The sequence below is a fragment of the Photinus pyralis genome, unplaced genomic scaffold (assembly GCF_008802855.1).
Source record: "Photinus pyralis isolate 1611_PpyrPB1 unplaced genomic scaffold, Ppyr1.3 Ppyr1.4_LG2, whole genome shotgun sequence".
NCBI lineage: Eukaryota > Metazoa > Arthropoda > Insecta > Coleoptera > Lampyridae > Photinus > Photinus pyralis.
This window is the reverse complement of record NW_022170403.1, coordinates 50,510,418-50,532,651: the sequence shown is the minus strand read 5'-3', so window position 1 is coordinate 50,532,651 and position 22,234 is coordinate 50,510,418. Positions and strand designations below refer to the sequence as shown.

The following is a 22,234-nucleotide window of genomic DNA, read 5'->3' as shown; positions in this document are numbered from 1 at the left end:
GTTTCTCAAAGACGAAACGTCTCAGTGAAAATCTGTGGGCACCATTTTGTAGAGCTTAAAAAGTGCCTATGGGGAATAGTATATTATTCAACGAGTGGGAAAGTTGGCAATTATTCACGAAGATAAGATTTGCGCCACGAGTCGAAGACGAGTGGCGTAATTTATGAGTGAATAATGCCTTTCTCACGAGTTAAATACTATACTTTTTCTACTTGTATTCAATAATTACAGTAATAATAACATTATGCATAATGGTTTTATTATGCCATCAAACAATTGACAAAATTAGAAATGTACGAAACATCCGGAGGAGTTAGAATTATATCGTCGTCACTGCTCATCATGATTACACTACTGTCCATTTTCACGTAATTTTTACAAAACTGATTTCTCGTAATTTGTTTGATTGACATTAATGTTTGACAACTGAATTTATCGCGATCCGAGATCTTGATTTTTGCTACACACATGTTTCCAAGGCAACGCTACAATGGGACCTGAAGAGTAATGACAAACTCGGAATACGATTGGCTGACAACAGTTGAATAATGAAAACATATTGAATAATAGATAACTTTCTCAATTAAAAACGCATCAGTATTCTACCTATTATTTAATATGAGTAGAAAAATGTTATTTGTTTTCACTTTCTCCGCCGTCCAAGGCATTAACTACTACAGTTTTTAAGATATTTGGTTCGTTTTTCTTGCATTCGGTAGTTAATAGCTATGGCACGTCAACCAAACCAAAATTTTTAAAATTTCATGGGGAAGTACCTAGGTAACAAAATTTTGTTTCTTGAATTTAAAAACCCCATTTCGAGCCATCTTGAAATTTTCTCTACTTTCTACTTTGGAACTGGAAAAACGGGAAAATAGAATTGTGATAGAAATTTAAAATTTCATGGGGAAGGTAACAAAATTTTAATTCATGACTACTCTCGATGTTGGACTGGACATCAATTCGGCGGATCGCCATCGTCTCTTTGGTGAAGACAAGTTGCTAAGATCGCATACATTCGGCAACCATAAAATGCTGGAAATGAAAAACTAACGGCAACGATAGAAATCAAATAGGTTCACACTGTAGAATATACTACGAGGGCCGTTTTTTTTTCAACGTTCGGTGGGCTATAAATAAAAGACAAGTAAAGAGAAAAAAATTGTTTTATTACCAAAATGTACGTAAACTTATGCTTATTGCTCAACATAATCACCATGAAGATTGAGGCATTGGTATACCTGTGGACAAGCTTTCCAATACCCTCTTCATAAAATGTTACCGCCAGTGAATTGAAATGAGTCTTTTTGTAGCCTAAATGTTCGGTAACAATAGAGTGCAGAGAAGATCTTGACACTTCTGGAAATTCCACAGACAAAAGACTTATTGCGTGAATCTACGGTTTTCTTTAATCACCTTGTCAACTCGTTCAATAAGGTCGTCTGTAACGACAGACTTGCGTCCTTGACCTCCTTCATCATGCACGTCAGTTCGGTCATCTTTAAACTTAGGGCATCATAATTCCCGTACAACACCATCACTCATAATGTTTTCTGCGTAAACGCGGCATATTCTCCGATGGATTTCTGCTGCACTATTTCCTTCTGCTTGCAAGAAACGAATAACACTTCTCAACTTGGCGGGAGAATCAATAGACGCGGCAATGTTTATGCGACTGCAGCTCAGCACAAGCTGGCTACTTGAACTCGGCAGTGACATATGTTGTGGTGGGGAAGATGCGAGATCGACTACTGCGCACACCGCGGGCCTGCGGGCTGCGACTTGTCTAGCCGTGACCGCATGAGATCGGAGGTTGAAAAAAAAACGGCCCTCGTATATAAGTATATACCAAACTGTACCAAATGCCTAATTAAAGAAACGCACTCATCATATGGTGATTGTGTGTGATAATTTGTCGATATATGCCACAGTACAGATCACATGACATTTTAAACGAGATTCAAGCTTTGTTGTAGGTATATACCAATAATGTATGTACAGGTACCATTGAGTGAGAAAGTGAAAGTGGTACCAGTTCTTATTCAATTGCGCTACCATTTAATAACATTTTAATCTGTAGATTTACCTTCCTAAGCTTATAGAGGACTTCTACGTACTTAACTATACGCTGATATTGATAGGAATAGTGTACCTCTACCTACCTACTGTAAATAGCGCACCAGGGAGTGTCGGTATAATTTTTTTATCCTTGATTAAATTGTTATTCTTTGCTTTCCAACTCCAATACTGTCAAAAACGTAACCAATTGGGTTTTTTGCCAATTAAGTATTTCTTAATCGTCACAACCGCGATCGTAGGATACGATAGGTACCTATTTGGGTAAATATTACCTATCAACAACGTAAGTATACATTCAGACACATTCATTTTATAAGGTCAAGTGTATAAATCGATTATAAATAACACCGTTAAGTCATAATTATTGGATGACGGTTGATGGAGCCTGTTGAAACTTAAACTTGTCTTCGTGCTTATTTTATTTTCGTTGCTTTATTAATTTTCTGCGTTGTATCAATTATATATTAGCCACTGCTTACCTATAGGTACTTCAGTTCTAATTTTGATTTTCGGATTAAATAGTGTAACTTATAAAAAGTGAGTGGGAATTTCCCGTCTCTTAACATAATTATTTCGTAGCCTACATACCACACTTCATCTGATCCCCATAATGAAAACAGCATTGGTAAGTAGGTACCTATTGTTCGTTACAATCTTATTATTCCGCATCCTAAACTCTTTTTCTAGCTAGTAGTAATCACGATATTAGGCGTGGTTGGAGCGAATGGAGAGTACTTTCATCATCCGAATGGAGCTATAAGTTTTTATAAGCAAGATGTAAATCTCCCATTCGTTTATACTTATTATATAACTCCCAAGCAACATTCCAACAATCTTGGCTATTTTCAAAGTCCACTAAGAACAGGAAATCAATTTGTTCAGGTATTAAACCAAAAATTGATGACGAATGGAGATTCAACAAGATTTTCGAAATTTGCTAATGGCAAACCGTTGCTGAATGTAGCCTCCAAGAACGATTTTGTCGTTTCGAACAAACAAATTGAAGCGTATAATGATTACATTAGAGACCAAGAGCAAGAAGAAAATGTACGTAAATAGTAAGCAACATTAGAATTAAATACTGTTTGGATTATGATATGATCTATATCTTTGTATTGCAGTTAATTGCATTTAATAAAGAGTTGTACCTACAGCTGGTAAAGGATTCACATCACTGCGTCATAATTAGTTACTGGAAACTAATTCGACACAATCCCTTCTCTTTAGGGCAGAAAAAATGAGTAGGTAGGTACTACAATATACTTAAAAGTAAGGTGGTCAGAATTCGTCTTGGGAACCTTACTTTCAAATACCAATTTCACCTCGGCTATCGCTGTCATACGAGAAACCAAATAGCATGGATTAGATAATTTTACGCAATATCACAGACGTAGAATTTACTAAAAGGTTTTTATAAATACAGAGTGGACATTTTGTCTGGAACACTGAATATCTATATCTTCCAAAATAACATTTTTTGTAAAGAAACTGTTTATGATACTGATCTGGTTTCCAAAATTATAAGAAGTTCGGTCCCAGTCTACGTACTTTAAATTTGTGGTCAGTGGTGGTGGTGCATATTTTGTTAATGGCATCTACTACTTTCATTATTACATAGGTACAGGCATAGGTATTCAAAAGTACACTTTTTTGGATATAGCCCCCTTGACTAGGCAGAAGTACGACGCCACTGACCACCAATTTAACGTACTTAAAACAGTTTCTTTAAACACATGTTGTTTTGAAGATATAGTGGTATAGATATATTCAGTGGTCCAGACAAAATCTCAACCATGTGCCTGTATATAAATATTGCAAGTGACAAGTACCATAGAGTAAATTGTACTATGCGATCAAAAATTAGTTGCTGTCGAGTCACTTTTGGAACTTTTGTTTACATGGGAAATCGTATTTAACTTGAACTTCCAAAGGCGACTCGAAGGCAACTCATTTTTGATCGCCCGTTATTTCCTCTATGCAAGTACCTATGTGTAGCAGGAATACAGTTGCGAATGGAATAATAAATAAAATATTACTACTGATTTCGTTCGCTGTGGGCAATGGCATGAATTCATTACGCCATTTAAATAATACTTATGTAGCTAGTTCCATTTTACACAAATTAAACCTTGCACCAAACCCTCCTCTTCCTATAAACGTTATTGTTAATAATTAAAGAAACATTCAATCTCAGGGATCAGCTGAGTTCCGAAACGCTGGAAAATCTCAACACTGACTTATCCAAATGTTCAAGTTCCTGAAATCCGTAATTCAAAGCAAACAACACTATTAGATTTTGACTTAGGTATATTAGATATGGCTAACGATTAACCCCACACGAGAGAAATTTTCATTGAACACTAAAAACAAACAGTATCTGGATTTGAAAAATTTAGACGCAACGACGAAATGAACGAAATCACCCGAGACTTTGAATATTCAAAGCCCGAGACCGCCCCGCCCATCGGCAGACAAAGCTTTTTCAGTGCTGACTATCGCGTTTTTCATCTTCGGTAAAGGCCGACAAGATGCGAGTACAAGCACAGCACAAGAGATACCTAATGTGGAGTAATCCCCAAAATTTACAGGGAAAGGTACCTATTTGTACCTACATATTTCACCAAAGAACTGAGATTCATGGAGGTAATGCATTGTTTGAGATTTTACAATGCAACTCGGGGGAATGCATTTGTAAACGCTAAACGGCCTAAATAGCTAGTTTTGGTATTCGGAGAGAAATTTCTTAGTAAAGTAGAACCTCTTACGCATCGCTCCTTGTTGCGCGAACGTTGCTGACTATCCTTCCCTCTCCGTCTCACTCGCGACTCCCGACTCGGCGTGGTGGGTAGGTTTTTACTTAAATGACTAACTTTTTTATTATGAAAAATTCACGGTAATGTTATAGAAAATAAAATAATCACAATGCTTTGGAGCATCGAATGAGCTATGAATATTGGAAATCGATATCGTGAAATAAAAAGTGATGAGAGTTCAAAGTGCGCACTTTTCATCTGCTACACGAATTTTGGAAGTTGACGGTCATTTTTCTAAAAACTGTGCATAACAAGGTACGTAAATATGAATGCTTTAGATTTTGCTATAAATGTACTTTCATTTTACAAAACGAATTATTGATGGTATATCCCTTAGTTGCTGAGAAAATAAATACTTTCGGTGGTCTAGTCGCGCGCGCGAAAATGAGTAACGTTCAACTTTAGCGGCCTATAACTTTTGTCAGGACCACGGGAAAATGTCGTAAAAAGCGAGATTCTGAAGGTTCAAACATTTCTGAACAAAATGGTGTGGGTCCCAATTCTTTCTACTCCGAAAAAAACTACCTCAAATAAGCGGGTTAGCGCCGGCTCTCCGCTGCACTATTAGGTCTTAGATCATGTAAACATGGATAGAGCTATCTCATAAGCTCTACTAAAAGACAACCGTCGCCAACATTCCAACGTGCATTTTTATGCCTATCATCTTTTACTATTAGTAAGTTGTAATGTACCTATTTATCCTTTGCCGGGTTGAATGTAAAAGGGCGCAAGCTTGGCGATTGTAAGGACGTTTGTCCGTTTGACATCGTATATTCGCAAACAGCTGTTTTTGTTGTTTAACCTTGCTTGACTTTACATGGTTATACAGGGTGTCCCTAAAAGGTCTGTACAACGCGCTACCAGGGGTTCTTGGTATCAAAATAGGACGATTTAACCCAACTTACCTCTATCCAAAAATGCTTCGGTAAGGCGCTATCTACCGCCAAAGATTAAAAAAAAATCGTTATTTTTATTTTATCGGAAAATGGTTTTGCTGATTAAAATGAAATTCGGGATGTGAATGTCTAATGTAAAAAGGGTCTTTGTGATATCATCGTATTGATTGTAGTTGCTATGTAGGTGGTAAAATACTGACCATCCACATCTGAAGAGGTCTAAAACTTTTTAACTACTATTTTGACGGTTCTGAATTTTTAGACACTGATAGACAGTTTACTTGCAAGCATTTTTTGTCTCTTGATCTTTGTAGTATCGCGATCGCTCCAGTGTGTACTAGATAAGTTGCTTCCATTACGTTTGCACGATTATGAGTGATCGGTGTCGAATCAGGATCGGGTTGCTTATCGAATCGCCTGTTGCATCGCTTATCGTATCGCTCCAGTGGGAAGCGCGCCTCCGATAAATATCGGAGTCGCGTCGGGGCGAGAGACATAGCTGCCGGGTCGCTTTGAGCGCATATCGTTCGACACGTCCGATTAATCATGCCGGGTCAGCAAGAAGACGTGCAATCCTCTATTTCCTTCGTGAAATTGGTGGAGCAGAAAGCGTGTTTATGGAACTATGCATTGAAAAGTTATAGCAGGACTGATTTGACAGGTCTTACGTGGAAACAAATAGCTGAAAAGCTTAAAGCACCTTACGCGAATATGCTTCCCATCGATGGGGCCAATACAATTGGGCAGATTCCATAGTTCGCAGTAGCGCTCTGAGGAACTCATGACGACTGATCAAAACAACTGCTCTTTTGCTTATCCTAGAGGCTATATTATCGCTCCAGTGTGCACTGGAGTGTTGCGAGGATAAAAGTTGCATCGGGCGATAAAAGATTGCTCATGTTGCATCGCTTATCGCATCGCTCCAGTGGGAACCGCGCCTATAAGGTTTAGGTACGTTAAATTTCTGGTCAGTGGCGTACTTCTGCCTAGTCAAGGGGGCTATATCCAAAAAAGGGTACTCTTGAATAATACCTATGCCGGGCACTTTATACTCCACTATAACAGATTCTAAAAATGGAACACGTATGCAACATGTTCTACGGTGGTGTAAAATGTGTTTCATATAGCAAGCCTGGGCACCATATTAGGTAGGTACCTACTTACTCGTAGGTACCTTCACCATTGAATAAGTAACCTATGATTACTTATTCAATGATTACACTGAGAAAACATTAAAATAAGTAGAACGGTGGTTTTTGCGGTTTTTTCTTTATATAAAGTAGGCAACGGAGTTAAATAGGTACAGATAATAAATGTATACTATCTATTAGGATACAGTTCAATTTTAGACATAATAAATTCTGCATAAGTAATTACATTTACATAATAGAATTTTGTTATTTTTGTGGAAGTACGTCTAGGCAATAATATCAGCCCTACAGTTTCACATTTAACAAATAAGATAGGTACATCTCCGATCCGTATATGAGTCACTTCATTATCACTTTTATATAAAATTATAAACCACTACCATTAGGTATATGATCGGTGGCTGATTAAATAGAAATGAATGAGGAAACAATACCAGCACACCACGCCCTACTTACGATTAACGAGTTCACTACCGACGTAACGTTTACCAAGAACAACTTTTACATATTTAACCTTCCTACCATGCATAATTAATCTAATTCGGGAGAATACAAGTGAGATCAAATCGAGGCCTTACACAAACCAGAAATCGTAAGAATGAAAATATCCGGTCTAACTTGAGAAGACCTTAAAAATTATTTATTAATAATTTACACACAGGAAAAAGTTAAACATAAATATCACGATTTATTAAAGGAGTAACTGAAACCATCGGGAGATCTGTTTAGTGACAATTTACCCGGAGGGTAAAACCTGTGCGGTTGCGGTGTCGTCTCGTAATATTGTTGCGGAGCGGGGGTAGGTTGATAATGCTGATGTTGTTGAGGATTATATTGGGGTTGGGGATTATATTGGGGTTCTTGGTTGTATTGTGGTTGTTGGTGCTGTTGTGGTTGCTGGTAATATTGCGGTTGGGAGTTGTATTGGGGCCGGTGTTGGGGTTGTGCGTGGTAATCGTTTTGGGGAGGATTATATTGCGGAAGGGGTTGGTATTGGGGCTTGGGTGCGACGGGAAGTTCGGTTGCTGGTGCTTGAGGGATGTGATCTCCTGTAGCTTGGAAGCCATGTTTTCCTGCGGTATACATTACAGTTTTCTTTTGCCCACTTGGATCGATGTACGAGTATGAACCGCGTCTACTGCCATCAGGAAGACTTTCTTCTTTAAATTGTACTCCATCTTCTTGAGTGTATTGCGCACCAAATGAACCATCGCCACTTAAATAACGCTGCTCACTGAGAATTGCGGCATTACGTGGATCATTGTGATTGTAATGGTCTTGACCATACGCGACACTAAGGACAACCAGAAGTGAAACCTGAAAAATTGCACAAAATCGGTTGGGTCGAGTTTTCGAAAGTAAAACGTGAAATGCGACTAATCAAACAAATAAGGCTACTTACAATCTTATACATGGCTAGCAGATTTAAAGTCTACCAAGGTGGAAAACTATAAACTAACTGACCCTACCATATAGCGCTCTTAAGATTTTATAGCGTTGTACCAACCTTGATTGATCCGACCCTGCTTAACACTCCCTTATGAAACTGCTGGCGCATAGGTAATACATCGTTTGCGAATTTTGAGACATTTAAAAGATTCCACGATACTTCCCGAGAAAAGTTTATTTGATTCAATTATCAAGAAACGATTTTGTTTTATACGATACTGCAACTATAGGTATCTATAGGTAGGCAATGTCCTTAAAGAATTGTTAGGAACTTATGCAAGAAGTTATTCATCCGTTTCATAAATAGTAACAAATCGTTCCGCACACGATCGAGCAAATTAAATACCATAGGTTCACATTTTCTTAAATTATTTCATTTTATTTTAATAATTATGTGAAAAAGATATAGGTACTTGTATATTTTATCGTTAGGTTGATTTTTAAAATGAAATTTGTTCGTGACGACTAAATTTGATTATTTGTTGAATCTAGAACACCGATTAATCGTTAAATACCAAAGTGGGGCAAAGTTACGGAGGTGGTGCAATAGAGGAATTTGCAATAAAGTCGCCCTTAAAACCATGACTTGGGAGACGATACGGTAATTGACGCGTAGGTCCAAGGATATTAATTGAATCACTACACATATAACGACAATTGAGGGGATTGAAGGCGAAAGTGATCTACAACCACGCTTGTTCTACTTTGAAGATCATGGTCGCAATTCATTACCTTATATTCAAGGTTAACCGTTTTCAAGTGCGCTAGTTCTTTACAGTGATTTTTGCGAAAAACAATTGTTTTACTTTAATCTGAATTATATATGTTTTGTAATGATTGAATTAGATTAGATAACTTTCTTGGGTATATTGTAATCCGCATATTACAAAAGTTAATTCAGTCATGCGGTTCAATGAAGTTATAGAACGTACCTCACCTAGGTATACATAGACAAACTATATAGTTAATGTCTAGTTTTACATAGATAATAACAAAATAATAATCACTGCCGCAACTGAAATCGAGGTTAAAATCAAAATAGAAAACAAATCCAATTTTTCTAAGAAAGTAAAGAATGTTAAATAATTGCATAACGAGCGTAACGAAAATTACATTGCAAACTGTTTATGTATTCCTTCATTACCATTGTAGGTGTTGTGTGAAGGAAAATAGACAGTAAAGTCGACCTGCACGGTATAAATAGGCGGAAGTAACCCCATTTCATCATGAAGATGAATTTGCAAAATTTTACAAAATCTCATTGAAATTCGAAAATACAGATGGGTACCTATATATATATAGGTAACCTCTACATACTCATACATTACTTCAATTAGGGTTTGTGCGGAATAAAGCTTATGAGTTATGAGGCCCTTCCTGGTAAGTACACTACCTATAGCCATTGAATAAAAACACTATTTTTTATTCAATGATAGTGTTTTTATTCAATGCTATAGCTATACTATTCGCGCACCTTCCTTTAATGTTACGTATTCATACAACACATTTAGAATAGTTCAGTAACCTTGTCGCCTGTAAAGGAAAGTATCTTGCTCAGATCCGGTAAAAGCGATTTTTTATTACCTAAGTTGTTTAGGATTTCACCCTAAAGAATAATCTAACTTTTCCACCTCAAGTGTTGAATGCAACATTCAAACATTTAAAAAAATCCAAATTGTTTACTTGTCTTCTGATCTTCTCTTTTTAGCGCATTTCCATAACAACAAAAATGCGCTATTGTGGCCACTTTGTCCGTTCGTCTGTCCGTCCGTTTGTCCGTCCGATCGTCCGTTCATCCGTCCGGGCATTCGTTGGGACGCTACTAGTTCTTTATCTTAAGAGCTATTGTTCTACTTTTTTCGCTATTTGGTTCGTTATGGTGTCGAAGCTTGCACCAAGGAAGGAATTTTTTCTGCGTTTATTGCTAAAAAAGTTATTGTAAAAAAACCAAAAAACCGTTTTTTACATGTTCCATAATTTTACACTTTTGCCGTTTATTAACGATCCTAGAGATCGTTTATAATTTTGTATTGCTGTCTGTCGTCTGTCCATCTATCTGTCCGTGTCAACGATAACTTTGTTTAGAAATGTCCAGTCGCTTTGACATCTCCGTTAGTTGTGAACTGAATTGCATGAAATTCAATATGGGCATATAGCTTCAGCCATATAATAGGCAATGCCAAAAGTTGAGTCAAATCGATTCAAAATTCACAATGGCCTTTTCGCATCACGACCGTTTATTTTTTTTTTTTTTAGATTTATTTATTGCAAACTTTTTTATTTATAAGAGTATTTAAATGAAATTTAATATATAGGCACTTGGGATAAATGAAAATCTAACGCCAGTTTCAAAATTTGGTTTTGCGCATGCGCAGTGCCAACTTTTTGATCTATGGAAGCATTTAATTGAAATTTGATACATAGCCGCTTGGAACACAGGAAAATCTAACGTTAGTTTCAAAATTTAGGTTTGCGCATGCGCAGTGTCAACTTTCTTATTTATGAAAGCATTGAAATGAATTTCACATCAAAAATGGATTGCACCTATGCAACGCTATCTTTAATATTTGTGGCCGGATTTTTACGATTTTAACAGAAGTTGCATCTTACAAATGGAAATACGCTTTTTGGAAATCGTTTACGATTACTTTTTTAACTTGTTAACTCTAAATGTCTACTTTTATGGCTTTGTATCGCATCCGGGGGGAATCTTTTCCGATTCTTCTTCTTGAAATCTCTTTTTAAAATCTTAAAATGTCTATAGAATACATAATTAGAACATTTAGTACCTACTTTCAAAATATTCAGACATCAAATAATTCTCTTATAGGATATTCCCATAATTTTCGTAGAGTAATCGTAAAATTTTTACGGATCTTTCCATACGCCTTGAAACGTTTAGAATCTTCATAACCATTAGAATTATGATAGAACTAGTATTACAATCTTCTAGGAGTTGTCTTGGTATTGTTTGGAATCTTAGAATCCTCTGTAATCTGTTTCGCTCGTAATTCAAATTCAGTATTCTCGCTCTTATTTATATCCTTACGCCATCTAGGTGTTTCATTTGTAATCCACTAGTTTTAGAAGTAAGTTAATTCCTGTAGTAAATTTGTTATTATCTTATAGTGTAGATCTCTTACTATTTTAGTTCTTTGTTTCGTCGACCGAGGTCGTGCAGATATTTTCCGTGGTATTTTGGCTATGCCTTGTTTAAGTTTATCTTGCTCGCCAGTTTTATTTCTTTCCCCGGAGTGAAGTTTCTGCTTTCGCCTTGTCCACTTGCAAATGCTCTCTTTCGGTACGCCATTACTTTTCTGACTTCATGACCACCGTAAGGGATTTAATGTTTTGGTTTTATCATAATTATCTCTGGAGTGCTTTCTCTTTCTCTATTTGATGCCTCAGCCTGTGGTGGCTCCAGTGAAGCGTTTTTATGGATTTGTATTTGCATTTAAACAATACGAGATATGATAGATTATTATGCAGCATTTTTCTCATTCCATATATTTTTTAGGGCCTTACTTAACCTCTCCTCAACCTCTTCTCGTAGATTTTTCTTAAGACGATCTTAAACGATGTCGTATACAACAATGTATATTTAAAATGGGCCATAGGGAAATTTACATTGCACTAATTGTTCTCAAATCTTGGCCTTGCGCTTAGTTATTTTACTGACAGTTCTCAATCTGATCCTTCAAACTGCATCAACGAAGCAGCAACATGTATTCCGCCGCTCGAAAAGGTGTTCGTGTAGTACAATTTGTACAAGTGTGGGCACAGTAGCTAAGTGGTATGCGAGCTATTCAGTGCTGAGTATCGGGTATTGTTTGGTTGCCGGTGGAAAACAATTGCTTGTTGGTCGATGTTCTTGCCACCAAGATGTTATACTGAGAGGTGAGGTGTTAGAGACTGCCTGATGGGAACTTCTGACTCGCGTTGTAACTGGTTACCTAGAAGTTACCGTAACGGTAAAAATACGTTGTAATGTAATCAGCGTAAAGAATAAAACGCCATATCAGTACAAGATTTTCAGCAATGTTTTTAAAGTTACGTATAGGCCCGTATATTTGCGTATTTAGCAAATTGTCATTTCTATATACGCTAAACGTATTATGGTCATTTTCTCCGTCCGTCCGAGGCCTTAACTACTCCTACAGTTTTCAAGATATTTAGTTCGTAACTACAGATACTTCTAGCAAAGAGTAACCATAATGGGTACTCTTTGCTTCTACTAAAGACAAGCAAATCGCATATTGGAAAAATCAGATGTGCGCATCCGCAAACTTTAAAGATTGGGTAAGTAATGCATAATAGGTACTCCGGCAGTTAAGCCTCGTCCAAACAATTCATTTTCCTTTTGAGAGTAGCTTCTTCCCATACTTCGTCTCCGAGATATGTGAATTTGAAGGATATGTCTTAATTAAGTCAAAGCTTTCGCTAATTAGGTTTGGTGTTTTTTGGTACACAGCTTTCCGACCATTTTCCATTCAAATTGGCGCATAAATAACTACGCCGACATCTCTTTTTTGGCGATTAAGCAATCCTTTAGAATAAAAAAAATAGATATTTGAACTCTCCACCAAAAGACTTACCTTACGATACCCATATTGCTATAGTCTGTCAGTGAAACAATTGTGATCTTATACCTTTTGATGCTGTCTAAACCATGCGAGCGCGCTCAAAATATGAGATGCACATCCTCAATAGATACAGTGTGTAAAGCGATGGGGTATACAAGAGGGAATTTTTTTAAAATATTGATTTATGAAAAAAATTTATTCTTCATGATATTTTTTGCTTGCTTTGAAAGTACCAATAACGTTTCGATAATCTAAAATTTATTTATAGAAATCTGGAAAAATAATAAAATTAATATTGAAAGTTATCATTCTACATTATAATTAAGATAGCGTATTGCTATCAAACCACAAACAATCGAAACATAATTGGTACTTTCAAAGCAAGCAAAAAATATCATGAAGAATAAATTTTTTTCATAAATCAATATTTAAAAAAAATTCCCTCTTGTATACCCCATCGCTTTACACACTGTATATTACAAAATAATGAAAAGAAATTTGAAGAAGCCGTTTTCATGTAATTCCGGACATGAACGGAACGGAAATATACTGTGTGCTACCGGGCGCACCGTAAGTTCTATTGTAGTGCCTAGCAATGATGAGGATAGAGGAAATTAAGTTTAGTGTTTGCATTTGCAACTTGCAGATTTTGTCAGTTGATGAAATGATATTGCAAGATTTGGAAACTTTCGAGAATTAATCATAGTTGTAATTTTTTATGTGCACTCAGTAGCATAGTGTAAGAACTTACACAATGGCAGTAGATACCACAAACCACCGGTCAGTTTCCCCATGGAGAAAGCGAAATGGCGATGGGAAAAGGAAAGTGTAATGGTGGAGTTGAATGTATAGAATCTGTGGTAATAGTAACCAATTTCGGGGTCCGCCAATACTGTCTTCAATTGGGCACCTATATTGTTTCAAGTACGTGCATTACAACCGGCTTATCTGACATTTAAAAAGTACCTAAGACTGAAGCGATGTATCCTTATACGTAGGTATACGGTTATACTAATTGAAACTGAAAGTTCAAGAAAAATGTGATTTCTTGTGAGTACAATGGGTTCATATTCGTAAGTACTAAGTGCATAATATATTTTAATGAATTCAAGGCTGCGAAGAAACCTTCAAAAAGCAAACTCGATCTTAGCAATGAATTCAAAAGTAGGTATAATAATTATTGGTCGTTCCTCACTGAGGTAAGGTCCACGGGATCATATATGAAATTTATTACCTGTTCTCGTGCAGTAACTAAATTATTTATAGAGGAACACGCCTAAAGAAGGAAATGTTAATTTGCATTTTTCACTTCCTTCCCACTTCTGTCCACCCATTCCGGAAATGGACATGTAAGTACGCTGCTTAATCGGTGTATCATCTTACCTAAATCAAGTGAACAGTTGTAGGGGTCAGCGTTGTTGTCCTTTTTTTTACCGTCGCAATGAAATTAATTAAGTAGGTATATCATAGGTGGTTACTTAAAAATGATGAAATCATTCCTATTACTTCGTAATTATTTTAAATCAACAACTTAAAATTAAAACACACCGTGTTTAATATATTTCAACTAAAAATAATGTTTAGGTGTGTGCGCAACTAACAACCTTTTTCAGCAATTGTGCCGCTGATTCTTTCAAATCGACGGACTGTGCAATTTTTTTTCAAAAACCGAAGAATTTTTTTAGTTAACAAATGGAATAATTTCCAAAATACCACAAGCAATGTAAATCTATAGTAGGCGAATGGAAAGCTTCCTTTCGTTGAGAACTTTAATTAGAATACAATGAGAGATAAAATTAATTTTTACCCCCCCCCCCTCAGGCCCCGTCGCTCACTGATCTCGAAAAAGAGTCGCACGGGAAAGTTATAGTTTGTACGAACCAATTTATTTCTATGAGACCTTTCATTAGAATACCATGAAGCGTAGAACATGTGTTTACCCCCCCCCCCCCCCTTTTTTTTTTCTAAAGTTTAACTTGGCAGCACTAAAGGCATGGGTATGCAAAATCTGACACCAATTGTTTGTCGTATGTAAAAGTTATGCACGTTTTACTTTCAAAAACAGCATCTCAGGAAATAATTCGTGAGGGGACCCCCCTTTTACACCTTCAAGGTATAGACTACCTACTGCAAAAAAATTCAGGACTCTAGGACCATTCCCCTAGAAGTAGTTCAAAACGGCAGAAGTGGGTCCGGACGGACGGACGGACGGGCAAAACGCAAACAATAGCACAATTTTTTAATTCTTAAAAAATGCGCTAAAAATCCTTTAAGGAAGTTTATTGGAGAATTTGTAAATAATGGTGTGCAGTTCCATCGAAGATTACCGGTCCAATTACATGACATCTCATTATGCCATAAAACACTTTAATTTAAATTCTCACTTGATTTCGGCGTGAAATTACAACATGTAGGTTTTCCTGTGACGAGTAATGTTCATTATGTCGATTTGAACACTCCACAGTTAGAAAAATAAGACTCATCTGTCCATAATACTCGAACTGGTCGATATTCTTATGGATAAACCACCTACAAAATGTGACCTGGAACAATACATCAATGGTAATACCTTGTGTAAAATAAAGCGAAGTGTCTTGAAATTTGTTTAACGGGATAATGGCATGACATTTTTTCGAGGGGATAGTTTGTAGTTATACCACAATTTTGTAGGTATGTAAGTGTGGATATAATAAGATAATCAATATGTGATGTCATAAAAGTCAAAATTTTGGAGGGAGTTGTGACGCCCAAACCCCTCTCCAATGAGTGCGCCTCAAATATTTTAAACATCTGATGTAATTATTTTCATTGTTTTTGTTGTCTGGAATAGTTTTTGTTTTGTTTTTTTTAAATACATCACAGACTACTTGATTAAAATACGAGTTCAAATATAAAAACCGTTGATATAACTGATCTCTTATTTTCAATCTTATGCTATGGAGCCCGTTGAAAAGAGAATTAAAAAATCTACCAAGTAATCAAAAAATCCAATATGGCGCCTATTTAATTTTAGGAAGTTGGTAAATGTTCCTCAAAAGTAGCCATCTTGAATTTTTTTGAGTTCAATTCTAAATTAAGCGTAACAAAGACAGTAACTTTTATATAAAACTTTTTTTTATATCTCTTATACTTTCGATGATATAAGACATTCAGGGAAATGACCACTTTAAGTTTTTTTGAATTTACGTCGAACCCATGCGACATTTTGAATTTCCACAAGGCAATTTTAAATAAGCATCTAAAACTGCAAAACATTACCCATTTAATCAATTCTCTATCTTTAATATAAGCAAATTACCCATGCAATCCCACGCGATTTGGGACACACTGTATATTTCTTATCACAATCCTTACATTACATTGTATTTGGTATATATTCCCGATTTGTCTATGATTGATTTTTTCGGTTGTTGGTATTTTGCTGATGGTTGGATGGGATTTAGTTGTGAGGGTATTATTACGTTTGTTTAAGTGTGTTTGGATTTTGCTATGGAGGAATGGGTAAAATGGGATGGTGATGTATTTGTTGGGGGCTAAGAGGATATTTATTTGGTTTAAGTTTTTTTTATTTTAATTTTTGACATGATTGTATCGACATATTTGGTTGAGAAATTGTTGTTATTGGCTATTCGGTATATTGTATTTAGTTCACGTTTGTAGTTTTCATTTGAGAGGAGAGTATTCAGAAAATTAAGTGCCGAAAGATTTAATATGCGGAGACTGATAAGAATTATAATTTATAAGGTATATAAATAAAAGCGGTTGGTTTACGATATATATAATATGGTTATGTCGTGTTAGCGTTAGGTCTAAAAAGTTTATTTGTTTACAGTGTTTCATTTCAATTGTTAACTGTATGTTTGAAATGGCATTGATCTTTTTATGGAAAATTTTAAGTTCATCTATAGAGCCTGTCGAAAAGCAAATAATATCATCTAGTAGGCCGCTTATGGGAGTCCATTACCATTGGTAAACCGTCATCCATTATGTAACATTTGTCGTTAAACGTAACAAGTTACAAAAGCAATCGTAAACGATTAACAAAAAGCGCATTTCCACTTGCAATCATTTCCCATTTGTAAGATGCAACTTCTGTTAAAATCGTAAAAATCCGGCCACAAATATGAAAGATAGCGTTGCATATGTGCAATCCATTTTTGACGTGCTACTTCAATTTCAGTTTATAAGAAGAATCCTACCCTAAAATTTTAGAAGAATTATTTTAGGTACCAGGGCCGTTTTTAAGACAATAAATTGTTAATAGAAATTATCTGTGCCTATCGAATATCCTTTTTTCAATAATTTTTATTTGGTTTCAAAAATTCCAAAATAAAATCGAATACTACGAGTAAATAAGTAAGCAGTATAAAAATTAAACTATATTTACTTACACATAAAAAATTACAATTCAAACAAAATTAGGTTGATAAAAATCAACCCAATAGTTTTTTTTAAATAAATTTTTAAACTTTAACGTTTGCTTGTGCTACATTTGCTTTTATTTCAAGTGGCTATGTACCAAATTTCATTTAAATCCCCCCATAAATAAGAAAGTTGGCACTGCGCATGCGCAAAACGAAATTTTGAAACTGGCGTTAAATTTGGTGTTATTCCAAGTGGCTATGTATCAAGTTTCATTTAAATACCTTTATAAATAAGAAAGTTTGCAATTCGGTCTGTAAATGGTCGAGATGCGCAAAGGGCACTGTGAATGCTGATCGATTAGGCTCAACTTTTGGAATTGTGTTTCATATGGCTAAAGCTATGCGCATATTGAATTTCATGCAATTCGGTTCATAACTAACGGAGATGTCAAAAGGGCCTACTTTATTTTTTGGTCTACATTGCCAATTCACGAACTCCGATGTACAAATTTGATAAAGAATCCACCTGCAAAATTTCATCGTAATCGATCCATTCATTTATGAGTTATCGTGCTAACGGACGGACGGACAGACGCCGCAAAATTGTTGTCATTTCCTGTTCGAACCTTCTAGACTCGCAACAGTATGTTCTAATTGTAATGAATGTTCCATGTGAATCATTCCCATGAAACTGAATAGGAGGATGTTGCGTATAATACGCTTACTCAGCATATTGCGTTTATTATTTTGACTATCGTTTCATTGGCCCACGGGCCCGTCGGTGCAACGCTGCGACTGCACCTATGTTAAAAACGGCACTGTTATGTACAAATAACTAATGTGGGTTTGGGCATGCGCAGTAGGTAATTGTTTTGCGTATTATTAGTTGGAACGGATTATGCATGCGCGAAAGAAATATTTTGATTTGGCATTAGTTTTACCTTTTTTCGAGGTGCCTACGAACAAAATTTCTTTTAAATATCTTAACAAATAAGAAAATTGGATTGCGCAAATACAAAAGTATGATAACACACAACTGCACCTGACCAGACAGACGGAGACGTTGACGTCAGTCTATCCGCCTGAAGATATTTAAATGAAAATTTATATGTAAACACTACGAATATAAGTAAAATTAATGACATTTTCAAAATGTTGTTTTACGCATGCGCAATGCCAACTTTCTTATTTCTGAAGCATTTAAATGAAATTTAACACATAGGCACTTGTTTTTATTTTTGTGGAAATGATCTAAAAATTATATTCCGCATGTGCAAACCCAATTTTTTAATGGGAATTAATTTTACTTTTCTTCGAGGTGCCTACATACAAAATTCCATTTAAATACTTTAACAATCGAAAAAATTGGATTGTGCATGCGCAAAACAGACAGTCAAAGGAACCGACGGACAGACCAACAGACAAACGACAGATAGCAATGCAAAATTATAAACGATCTCTAGGATCGTCAATAAACGGTAAAAGTGTAAAATTATGAAACATGTAAAAAAGGTTTTTTTTTGTTTTTGTACAATAACTTTTTTAGCAATAAACGCAAAAAAATTCTATCCTTGGTGCAAGCCTCGACGCCATAACGACCCAAATAGCGAAGAAAGTGGAACTATAGCTCCTGAGATAAAGAACTAGTAGCATCCAGCCGAAAGCACGGACGGGCGGACAGACGGACGGACAAAGTGGCCACAATAGCGCATTTTTTATTTTTGTGGAAATGCGCTAAAGAAGCTTTGATTGGTGGTGATATAGAATAGATTTGAAATGTTTTCTATATCCAATTAAGGTTAAAAGTTGTGTGCTTACAGCTCATTATGGATTGGGTTTTGTATGGTTCGAATCCAGGTCTGGGTATGGATTTGTAAATGTGAAGTGAGTTGATAGAGCAATCTCCCAGAATAAAGGCTCAATACCTCTGATTTTCTTACTTTCTCTATGATTTTGAAATTAAGAATCGCTTCTCGATATTGAGCAGTTTTAGGACGTGAGCTAAACTTTTTCTATTTCAAGCTAACTTTTGACCCATTTACAAATTGTTTTGCCGCTGGATCTTTTTGAATTGAAATTTCCGTCAACACTTGAAAAATAGGACAAAAGTGGGGTAATAATATACCGACAACATGTAACGTTCCCAAAGTACCATAAATAGTTGGATTTAGCATGGCGCTGCCTTGTCTCAACATTTGAACGTTGGCTCAATATTGACAATCTATTTTCAATGCTGAAACTATGTTGGCAATACAGGATGGTGCCAATATATGCTGACCGAGATTGGACCAATGATGGGCCGTCATGTTTTGGCCAATATTTGTTCATTCGAGACTAGCCCAATATAGGAGTATCTATATAGGAACGCCACAATGAAGCAGTGTTGGTGATAAATCGTTCACCCAATATTAAATTCCAAACATTGGCCCAGTCTTTGCATTTTAATATTAATGCATGAATTGTATATAAATAAATATCTATTACGGCCAGTTGCACAAAAAAAATAATCCAGGATTATTGTTTAAACTGTGTTAGATTATGAAGTATGATTGGCTACTCGTCAGTATTACATATAGACTTTTTCGAGAAATAGCATATACACATTTCCGGATATAACAAATTTGGATATCGGGAAACTGTTAAACAAGATGTTTGCAACTAATAGCGACTGTCAGGGTGGATGAAAAACGACAAGGCAAGAAAAACAATCACATTTTTATGTAAATATTTTGTAAATATTTAAAATATGCAACTTGGATTTCTACTTTTTCATTAAGCTGATACTAGAAATAACTATGGCTCTAATTATTTGTACAGTCCTAACTGACTCAATGTTGATAATTCTTCTGAGGCAAAATTGTTTTTGGGTTGGTACAATTATTATGCAATGTTATTACCTTCTAAGCTAAACAAAAGACAACCAAGGTAATTGTGGTTCGGTAATAAAGCCAATGCCTACTAACTCAGCTCAATGGGTTCAATTAGAGTTGATAACCGGGCGCCAGGTCCTATCCCCAATGGTATATGCCTCCAGCGGACCAATAGAGGTGATATAGCCACGAATTACCTGTACTAATACTCAACAGTAATAATGAAGTACCCAAGTTCAATGTTAAATAAACGAAAATTATATTTATTGTAACAACAAAATAAAACAAACTCTATGTAAGATGGATTATTGTTAAATAAACTGAATATTGGTTTTAAGATGGACGGAGGTAATAAGGTAGAAACGGAGGATGTAATTTGTAAATAATGCAAGGCCTTCTACAGTTGCAATAAAATCAGCAAGAAATAATATACATAAATATTGACAACTTACCCTGTTGGCCGGACGATAGCTAGAAGATAGCTAGTGGTGAATGAAATATTAGGGGTTGTACAACCAAAGCGCTTTGTTTGCTACCGCCGTATGTGTTTATTCGATGAATACAGCAGCCCTCCGTACTGTCAACTGGCAAGTAGCGTTTAGTCTTACCGCCCAAAAATTACGGTAAGTAAAATGGATAAATATGAAGCTACCTAACTGTAGAAACGACCTAATTGCTAAAATTAAGATGGTTATAATGACCGATGGACGAATAATTAACGGATTGGATGGATCACAGGTGAGTATAGATAGTCTCTTGCTTCTTTTGTATGTTGTTTGATATCAACAGGTATTGGTATGCAGATATGAGCCCAGGGTCAGCAACAACAACAACCACAAGGGCTGATTTACGCGACGCTGCTATCCAGTGTGGTGATAAGGAGTTGAACAATAACTTGATTAGTGACTTCCTTAGGTATTTAATTTGACGTTTCAATTTTCTTCAAGATTATGACTTTAAATAAATAGGCTAAAATTTTAGAATTACGATAATTAAGAAATCTGATTAGTTCTTACCCTGATAGTCGACCTCTTTTCCCTCTGAGCCTTAAATCCCACTACTGTGGTTGCTAATTATGAGTACTAATTATCTAACTAATTGTTTCTAAATTAATTAGCTGTACTAATGAAATGCGGAAAATCTGGCCTAATAGTTGCCTTTTAATTACAGGTACCGCAAATCACGTTGCTCTCGGAAAGTACAGGTGTAAAAATGAACGAGATATCAGTTTACGCCAAATACGAAATTTTATGTTATCAATTATTCTCCAACATTTTGATTTCTAAACTCCTAAGTGTATATGCAACCTATTCTACATGATTCTTCTCAAACCCAACCGTTTATAAGATTACTTACAATAACTGTTTAGTTATTTATATATATTATCATTTATATTATCCCTCTTTTGTTCTGGGGCCTCAACAGGTTTGCGCCCAATTACAGAGTGACCCGTAACTGTGGTTTTTGATGGAGCGGGAAAGCAGTTATTAGCTGAACCCCTACCTATTGTGTACTGTTTATTTTTTACAATAAATAGTGGGCACCTATTACCACATTCATATATTATTATCAAACTATGATTTTCATGTACCGTGCAATAGTGCATCAAGAAAATCACCAATTGGGTTTTCCGCGTTTTTTCAAAAACCTTAAAAATGAACTCCAAGCACATTAAAAAAATTAGTGGTACTCATTTTTTTGTCAAGAGAAATCGTTGTGATTAGCAAACACGATTCTAAAATGAACGGCGTTTGAAAAGCTTCGAATGACCGCCACGTTGCTGTGACGTCACAACGCACGTTGGCGCTCAGCCGTAGCATTGCTTACAATCGCTTCAGAGAAAGAAAACGTCGTTTTTACGGAAAAAGGCATCGAATAATTATTGCATTTGTGCCTGGGTGTGATAGCAGAAGTCATCGCGAACCTAATAAATTGTATATAAACGTCCCAACAGAAAATATACGAAAAAAGTTCGACGTGATACCGCGAGTTTGACATCCCATTTGTATTGTTGTTAAGACGATTCTAA

The 22,234-nt window shown here is 35.9% G+C and overlaps 1 protein-coding gene and 2 long non-coding RNA genes across 4 annotated transcripts; 2 read left to right on the top strand and 1 right to left on the bottom strand.

Moving 5' to 3' along the window:
* Positions 1–2,227: 2,227 nt before the first annotated feature.
* Positions 2,228–3,232, top strand: LOC116164486. Of its 2 annotated transcripts, XR_004143915.1 has the most exons (3): positions 2,228–2,362; positions 2,659–2,704; positions 2,767–3,232. It is a non-coding gene; the product is annotated as an uncharacterized LOC116164486 (long non-coding RNA). The 2 variants fall into 2 exon arrangements; XR_004143914.1 differs by lacking the exon at positions 2,228–2,362 and having other exon boundaries at positions 2,388–2,704.
* A 4,321-nt stretch (positions 3,233–7,553) lies between these two features.
* LOC116164141 (global transcription regulator sge1-like) lies at positions 7,554–8,418 on the bottom strand. Its single transcript, XM_031478275.1, has 2 exons — positions 8,342–8,418; positions 7,554–8,256 (listed from the first exon to the last, which is right to left on the bottom strand). The coding sequence occupies exons 1-2, from the start codon at positions 8,351–8,353 to the stop codon at positions 7,621–7,623; spliced, it is 648 nt and encodes a 215-aa protein (XP_031334135.1). The 5' UTR covers positions 8,354–8,418; the 3' UTR covers positions 7,554–7,620.
* An 11,816-nt stretch (positions 8,419–20,234) lies between these two features.
* On the top strand, positions 20,235–21,417 carry LOC116164521. The gene is made up of 3 exons (XR_004143923.1): positions 20,235–20,943; positions 20,995–21,120; positions 21,376–21,417. It is a non-coding gene; the product is annotated as an uncharacterized LOC116164521 (long non-coding RNA).
* The last annotated feature ends 817 nt before the right edge of the window (positions 21,418–22,234 follow it).